This window comes from Triticum dicoccoides, chromosome 5A (assembly GCF_002162155.2).
Source record: "Triticum dicoccoides isolate Atlit2015 ecotype Zavitan chromosome 5A, WEW_v2.0, whole genome shotgun sequence".
NCBI lineage: Eukaryota > Viridiplantae > Streptophyta > Magnoliopsida > Poales > Poaceae > Triticum > Triticum dicoccoides.
In genome coordinates, this window is record NC_041388.1 from 617,227,106 (window position 1) to 617,235,909 (window position 8,804).

At 46.7% G+C, this 8,804-nt stretch overlaps 1 protein-coding gene across 1 annotated transcript; it reads right to left on the reverse strand.

The window, feature by feature from the left end:
- Positions 1–570: 570 nt before the first annotated feature.
- On the reverse strand, positions 571–2,361 carry LOC119303448 (pathogenesis-related genes transcriptional activator PTI6-like). The gene has a single exon (XM_037580578.1). The coding sequence runs from the start codon at positions 1,850–1,852 to the stop codon at positions 962–964; it is 891 nt and encodes a 296-aa protein (XP_037436475.1). The 5' UTR covers positions 1,853–2,361; the 3' UTR covers positions 571–961.
- Between the last annotated feature and the right edge of the window lie 6,443 nt (positions 2,362–8,804).

The following is an 8,804-nucleotide window of genomic DNA, read 5'->3' on the forward strand; positions in this document are numbered from 1 at the left end:
ACATACATCCATACGTTTGAAATGTCTAAAAAGACTTATATTTAGAAAAGGAGGGAGTATGTTTCATTAGGGTTAGCTATCCAATCAACAAAACCTGTTTGACTTGCCGTGGTGGCTAGCAGCTTCGGCTTGTTATGATGAGGTCCGCGTTCGAATTCCTTACCTTTGCATATTCGTTTCCTCTTGTACTGTTTCCTGACGGGTGGGCTTCACTTTTTTTTAGGAAAAAAAATCAAGGGGCTCTTTTGCGACGAGAAAAAAATTTCCAGACTGTTTTCGCAAAAAAAAAAAAAACAGGTCACACGCCAATCCCTGCCTTTCTGGTCACTGACAATGGGTTGTACGCCACATTGGCGTGCCTCGTCAGCACGTTGAGCGTATACAAAACGTGATTAGCATCGTAGATGTACGCCCGAGCCAAGTTTTGTCACCGGTTCAATGTATCTCACAAGTTTTAGCATCAAACTGACTTTTCTTGCCAAGTTCAAGCACATGTGGTGTAATTGACTCCTTGGACGCCAGCTTGCGTGAACAACTCCTCACGACGACGACCAAGGCGGAAAGGCGATGTAAAACAAACACACCATCACGACAACAATTACAGTTTTACTCGTCATTACAGTAACGGGCATGCGGCCACTGTCGGCACTGCGACGCGACCGCACTGCTCCGTTTCCACGCCGGAGACGTGCGAGTTAAGGCGGGTCACGCACAAGGGCGGGGCCCCCGCCTGAGCTCACCACCACCACCACCACAAGCAACAACCATTCACTCCTCTGCTCTGCTGCTGCGGCTACTGGAGTGTACGCAGTACTAGTAGATCTAATTAATAAACGAAGTAATAATAGTAACAGTACTGGAACGCAACGCATCTCCCGCCACTGCCTCACGCGTCTCCCGCCACTGCCCGCCCCGAGGGCGCGAAACGCCGCGGCAGGGGGTGGGGGTAGGGGCAGGGGCGTCATATCACGCTGACGGCGCTCGCCGCCGGCGGCATCACGAAGTCCTCGCTCTCCCACCACGGCAGCTGCCAGTCGAACTCCGTCGCCTTCGGTTCGCTGTCCCACCACGGCTGCTGCCAGTCGAACTCCACCGCCTTGGACGGCGGAGCGGCCGAGGCCAGGTCGCTGAGCTCCCCGTACAGGTGGTCCACTGGACGGGGCGCCTCGCCGGGCGCGCGACGGAGGACGGGGGTGAGGGACGAGGCGAACGGGTTGAACGAGTCGGCGTCGTCCTCCTCGGGCTCGGGCTGCGAGGGCGGCGACGGCGCGGAAGGGGGAACGGTCGCGGGGGCCTCTGCTGCTGCTTCCCCGGTAGGACGGAGCTTGGCCTGCGGCGGGGAGCGGGGCTTGGCGGACGCGACGTAGTCGGAGTCGGAGCTGGAGCTGGACGAGAAGTTGGTGACGGCGTGGGATCCCTTGAGGCGCACGGCCGCGTCGTCGTACACGGCGGCAGCCTCCTCGGCGGTGTCGAAGGTGCCGAGCCACAGCCGCTTCTGCAGGCTCGGGTCGCGGATCTCCGCGGCGTACTTGCCCCACGGCCTTTGCCGCACGCCACGGAACCGCCGACGGTAGCCGCCGTCGCCGGCCTTGGCCACCCGCCGCCGCCGCAGCAGAGCCCGTCTCCGCGGGACGGACGACGCCGGAGACGGCTGAGAGGAGGCCTTCACGCTGATGTCGATGACCTTCCGCACGCGCCGCCTGCCGCGCCTGACCTCTTCGTCCCCCGAGGACTCGGACTCGGTGGCGTCGGCGTCCACGAAGAAGACGCAGACGCGCTTGGGCAGGGGAGCGAGGGACCCAGTGCGGCGGGTCCGGCCGGCGGCGAGGGAGTCGGCAGGACACATCCCCATCTCCACCAGCGCTACTGAGATTCCACCACAAATCTCATCCAAGAAAGCGTCTTCCAATTTGGGGAAACCAGAGGACGAAAAAGCTTCTCCAAACTTTCCCCTTGCAAATACTTGCCAGAATCAGCGAGGAAAGGCTTGGGTGGGGGGGCTTGCAGCTTTTGCTGGGGCTCGGCGCTGAGATCTGCCGCTCTAAGTGAGCGAGCTCGCACTCCAAGAAACGGGTGAAGCAAGCAAAGGCGCCGCGCCAGGAATCCCCAGCCCGATGCCTCGCAGCCAGAGAGGAAGCTCCGGATTTGGGCAGGGGGGGGCGTCTCTCGGCTGCTCCCGGCGGATCGGGGCGAGGAGGAGAGTAATCCTGGGATGATTTTGGGGGTTTAGACAGGGTTCTGCCGGGCGGGCGGGTCGGCGGGATAGAAGCAGAGTGGGGGGTTGGGACAGAGCTTGGAGAAAGGTACTAGTACAAGTAGTTGCGGAAGGAGATGGTATAGATTCACTCACGGCACAGGTGGATGCCACTACGGAGTCCTCCTCTCGTCCTCTCGATCTTATCACCCCTTGTGATTTTACACTGCTGCCCTCCGCGTGACCTGCTCTGCTTTTGACAGTGAAACGAGCGCATGCAGTGGTGCAGAGGACTGGGCCGTGCCTGCCTTTGCGGGATTTGACCACTTTGCCCCTCCTCCTCTCCTCATGCCCGGAGTGTGAGGTGCGTGATTCGAATTCGAAGTGGATTTGAATTTGAATTTGGGCTTGGGATGCCCGTTGCCCAACATGTGGCCAGGTTGAAATGAATTAAGCTGCTGCGTTGCTCTGTATCATCAGATTAGGTCTTTAATGTTACCAGCAGTACTCTTACAAATCGTGTGCTTGGCATAGTTTCGGATGACTTGTTCACATGAAAGTGGATTGGAACTTACACGTTGTGTTAGGTATGTGACTCCATTGGCATGATATGTGCTGGGACAATTGACAATTCAAGACTGCGCTCGGTTCCCGGATGTTATTTGTCTAAACTTGTATTTTTCACACAAGAAAAATGTCAAGGCCAGTTCTTTTGGGCAATTCTTACCTCCTCCCCAGCTTTTTTCAGAATTGTCATTCTGTTTTTTTTTACAATTTCTAGCTAATTAGACCTTAACTAGTTAGAAATTGTAAAAAAAAAATGAATGACAATTCTAGAAGAAGCCAGGAGGGGGTCAATTCTGCGAGAATTGCCCAAAAGAACTGGCCCTAAGCTCATAGCTCCATGTAACTAGTATGAAAAGTCAAAACAGCTTCACATGCTCGGCAAGCATGCTGCGGCGTTCGGGAAGGGATTTCGCGACGCCTGACAGTCCTTTTGTCACTAGTGCGATGACGCTCGTGGCACGGACGACTACCGAGGTGCCGATACGAGGCCATCATACACTACTTTGCTTAGTTCGGATTAGTTTAGTTTAGTCTTAGTTGATCAATATGTCAAACTTATTAAATTTTGTTCTTGTTTGCCTGTATTATAACGTACTTGGTACAATTACATTTGCAATTTGTTGTGTTTGATCCATTTGAAACGGGGGTATTTAATGATCACCAGTGGGTGGCCGACACCCGGATGGATGACAGCTGACATTTGAGGCGAAAAATTGGTGATACATGTTGGACTAATGGCGTCTCCAACACGGATCACCAAATGGTTGGCATCAAATGTGCGCGGACACGTCCGAACGTATCCACGAATAGCTGGCCGGCCAGCGACCATCACACCAGAGTTACTAAATAGAATCATACACCGGATTTTCATTATTTTTTGGCATAAATTTAACATGGCAAAAGAACCCTAATAAAAGACAATAAAAATCCTACTCTACTCCCCATCAATGGTGAGGTCGACGGGTCCCTCATAGGACAGACCATCCTCGTCGTCATTGGCAGTTGGCGCGAATGAGGTGGGGCTGATGATGGATTCCTCTTCGCCTCTAGCCCCTCGAAGAGCCGGTTGTGCTCTGCCTCGTTGACACGGAGCTGCAAATGCTCGAGGCGGATGGTGCGGGCACTATGCACGGATGCGAGCGTTGTCCAGTTCATGTCGTCGATGCTTGGGTCCACCGCAACCATGGCCGGGGCAGCAACAAGGGACACATGATGCGCCTCCAACTGATCCTCCGTCTGTGAGTGCTCCTCCATTAGTGATTGATTGTACATTGCTCCACCTGCAACAGTGTGAACGCGGACATTGGTGGCTCCTCCACTAGCGCATGCTCCACCTCTGCCTCCACTAGCACCATGTTGTAGTGATGCTCCGCGTATAGCACCCTGAACTCAGACACCGACGACTAGTCCATCGGCGGGGGGGCGCCTTCTCCAGTTCTTCCTCTGCCTCTGATGTCTGCTAGACTACGTCGGTATTTCCTGAAGGAGCAAGGGATGATGCAGCACATCGATGGTAAGTATTTCCTTCAGTGATGAGATCAAGGTTATCGAACCAGTAGGAGAACCAAGCAACACTATGTAAACAACACATGCACACAAATAACAAATACTCGCAACCCGACGTGTTAACGGGGTTGTCAATCCCTTTCGGGTAACGGTGCCAGAAATTGGCAAACGGACGTGATAAAAATATGATAGACGGGATAAATAGATCTCGGATAAAATAAACTGCAGCAAGGTATTTTTGTATTTTTGGTTTACGTTGGAGACGTATCATAACATGACTTCCAGAACAGGATTACCGTACCACGTTGGTGTGGAACGTGCTCTGGTTGACCTATGAGGTTCAGTAGTAACTTGATCTGAAGTTTCATAATCATTATCATTAGCTTCCTCTCTAGTTGGTGTAGGCATCATGGAACGGTTTCCTGTGATGAGCTACTTTCCAATTCGAGAGAAGGTACAATTATCTCATCTAGTTCTACTTTCCTCTCACTCACTCTTTCGAGAGAAACTCCTTGTCTAGAAAGGATCCATTCTTAGCAACAAATATCTTTCCTTTGGATCTGTGATAGAAGGTGTACCCAACAGTTTTTTTTGGGTATCCTATAAAGACACACTTCTTCGATTTGGGTTCGAGCTTATCAGGCTGAAGCCTTTTCACATAAGCATCGTGATACGTCCTCGTCATATCTATAATTTTTGATTGTTTCATGCCAATATTATACAAGTTTTACATACTTTTGGCAACTTTTTATATGATTTATTGGACTAATCTATTGATCCAGTGCCAAGTGTCAGTTCCTGTTTTCTGCATGTTTTTAGTATCACAGAGTATCCATATCAAACAAAGTCCAAATGCAATGAAATTTTATGGAGAATTATTTTGGAATATTTGTAATTTTTGGGAGTTGGATTCACCACAAACGGAGGCCCACATAGGGCACAATACACCAGGGCGCGCCAGAGGCCCCTAGCATGTGGTGGTGGGTCGTGCCCACCTCGTACGTCGGTTGGATCTCTACTTTAGGAGCAAGGAAGCTTATATCCGGGAAAAAGTGTGTTAAAATTTCAGCGCAATCGGAGTTATGGATCTCCGGGAATATAAGAAACGGTTTTCGCCAGATTTGGGGAACGCGAAATAGAAGAGAACAGAGAGGGAGATCCAATCTCGGAGGGGCTCCCGCCCCTCCGCCGCCATGGAGACCAAGGACCAGAGGGGGATCCCTCCTCCCATCTAGGGGGGAGGCCAAGGAAGAAGAAGTAGGAGGGGGGCTCTCTCCCCCTCGCTTTCGGTGGCGCTGCAGTGCCGCCGGGGTTAACGATCGGGACGACGATCTACATCAACAATCTTGCTATTGTCAACACCAACTCTCTCCCCCTCTATGCAGCGGTGTAACACCTCTTCTCCCCGCTGATATCTCTACTTAAACATGGTGCTCAACTCCATATATCATTTCCCAATGATCTATTGTTATCCTATGATGTTTGAGTAGATCCATTTTGTCCTATGGGTTGATCGTGATCTTGGTTGGTATGATTGTATATTTTACTTATGGTGCTGTCCTACGGTGCCCTTGGTATCGCGCAAACGTGAGGGGCCCTCGCTGTAGGTTGTTGCAATATGTTCATGATTTGCTTATTGTCGGTGTTGCGAGAGTGACAGAAACTTAAATGCGGATATGTGGGTTATGGCGTATGGGAGTAAAGAGGACTTGATACTTAATGCTATGGTTGGGTTTCACAACCTTAATGATCTCTAGTAGTTATGGATGCTTGCTAGAGTTCCAATCATAAGTGCATATGATCCAAGTAGAGAAAGTATGTTAGCTCATGCCTCTCCCTCATATAAAATTACAAGAATGATTACTGGTACTCGTTATTGATTGCCTAGGACAAATGACTTTCTTGTTGGCAAAAGCTATCCTCTTTTATTATCTTGCAATTTATTCATAGTTTTATTCTCGCAAAGTACTCATAGTTTTGTCCTTGCAAAATAGTTTCATACTTGTTTCCGGTAAAGCAAACGTCAAGTGTGCGTAGAGTTGTATAGGTGGTCGATAGAACTTGAGGGAATATTTGTTCTACCTTTAGCTCCTTGTTGGGTTCGACACTCTTATTTATCAAAAAAGGCTACAAACGATCCCCTATACTTGTGGGTTATCAAGACCTTTTTCTGGCGCCGTTGCCGGGGAGAAATAGCGTGGGGTGAATATTCTCGTGTGTGCTTGTTTGCTTTATCACTAAGTAGTTTTTATTTCCTGTTCTAAGTTGTTCTCTATCTTTTGTTATGGATATGGAACACGAAACACCAAAAACATTAGTGGTACTTGCTACTCATGGAGATGGGGAACCTCCTAAACCCCTCGATGCTCGTGATGTGAAAAACATTATGCACTACTTTGATGATCCTGAGAAAACCCCATTCAACTTGATAATGGGAGTAACATTGGATCAACGTGAATACTTTAAGGGTTATCGCTTGACTTAGAAAGAGAAATTGTTATGGGATCAAATTCATATGTTGCATTGGTATGCTTGGGATTTATGCCAGAGATATGATTATACTTGTTGCTCTAGGATGAATGCTCCACATCTTCCCTTTTCATGTGAATTTAATGATAATGAAACCTTGGCTTCTTATGCTAATGGTACATATGATTATTATGATGTGGAACGAGTAGAAGAATTTGTTGCTTTTAAGGGTGCATGTGAAATTGAATCTTTGTTTAAAAAGTTTGAAGATTTTGATGATTCAGTTTATAGACCTGGAAATCTTGCTATCCTTAAATATTGCTATAATAATTATAAATACAATTCTGATATTGATGCATTTATTGATAAAGTCTCCACTGTGCAAGAAGAGACTAATATTTTGCAGGAGTCTATGGAAGAAGGAATTGATGAAACTGTGAGCTCATTGGATGAAAAAGATGATGAGGAGAGCGAAGAACAAGCGAAGGAAGACCAGACTGATCACCGTGCCCGCCTTCTAATGAGATTAACCCTCCAACTCATACATTGTTTAATGCCCCTTCATTCTTATCAAAGGATGAATGCTATGATAATTGCTATGATCCTGTTGATTCATTTGAAACATCCCTTTTTGATGATGCTTGCTATGCTTGTGGCCAAGATGCCAATATGAATGATGCTTATGGAGATGAACTTGCTATTGTTCCTTATGTTAAACATTAAATTGTTTCTATTGCACCCACACATGATAGTCCTATTATCTTTTTGAATTCTCCCAACTGCACTATATCGGAGAAGTTTGCTCTTGTTAAGGATTATATTGATGGGTTGCCTTTTACTGTACACATGATGATTTTGATGAATATAATATGCATGTGCTTGCTTCTCCTACTTGCAATTATTATGAGAGAGGAACTACATCTCCACCTCTTTATGTTTCCAACACGATAAAATTGCAAGAAATTGCTTATGCTATGTATTGGCATTTACTTGATGTGCATGAATTGTTCTTGTATGACATGTCGATGCATAGGAAGAGAGTTAGACTTCGTCATTGCTTGATATATGTTGCTTTGTGCTCACTACGAAATGCTAAATCATTGTTGATCAAAATTGGCTTTGATATACCTAGGGATCCGGGTGGATTCATTACTTGAGCACTTTATGCCTAGCTTAATGGCTTTAAAGAAAGCGCTGCCAGGGAGACAACCCAGAAGTTTTAGAGAGTCATTTATTTCTGTTGAGTTCTTTTATATAGTTTTAAAACAAAAAAAATATAGAGGGGAACTTAAAACTTCACAAAAAGAAAAGTGAAAGTGAGATAGACGAGCATTGTGAAAGTGTGGGACGTCCTTGAACTTTGTTCATGCTCACGGAAACTTTGTGAATCTTAATTACAAAAACTTTTCAACAAAAATAATTATCCCCTTGTACAATTTCATTGTATTATAAAAATAATGTGTCAAGATTTGCCTTTAGGATGTTTACATTGCTTGTTGGTTTGTGCGGTGCAAAACAGAAACTTTGGCTGTAGTACGCGATTTTACATTTTTTACTAGAACGTCAAACGGTTCTGAGACTTTTTGCATTATCTTTATATATAAAAATTTTATTTTTACTAATTGTTTCAGAATTTTTGGAGTACCAGAAGTATGGTTAATGTTCAGAAATACTACATACTGTCATGTTTAAGACAGATTCTGTTTTTGATGCATTGTTTTGCTCGTTTTGATGAATCTATCGATTTTTATCGGCGGTTTAAGCCATGAAAAAGTTATATTACAGTAGATACAATGCAAAAACAAAATATTAACTGGTTTGCAACAGTACTTAGAGTAGTGATTTGCTTTATTATACTAATGGATCTTACCAAGTTTTCTGTTGAGTTTTGTGTGGATGAGGTGATCAAAGATCGAGGAGGTCTCGATATGAGGAGAAGGAGGAGAGGCAAGAGCTCAAGATTGGGTATGTCCAAGGCACCCCAAGTAAATATTCAAGGAGACTCAAGTGTCTAAGCTTGGGGATGCCTCAGAAGGCATCCCATGTTTCTTCAACAAGTATCGGTATG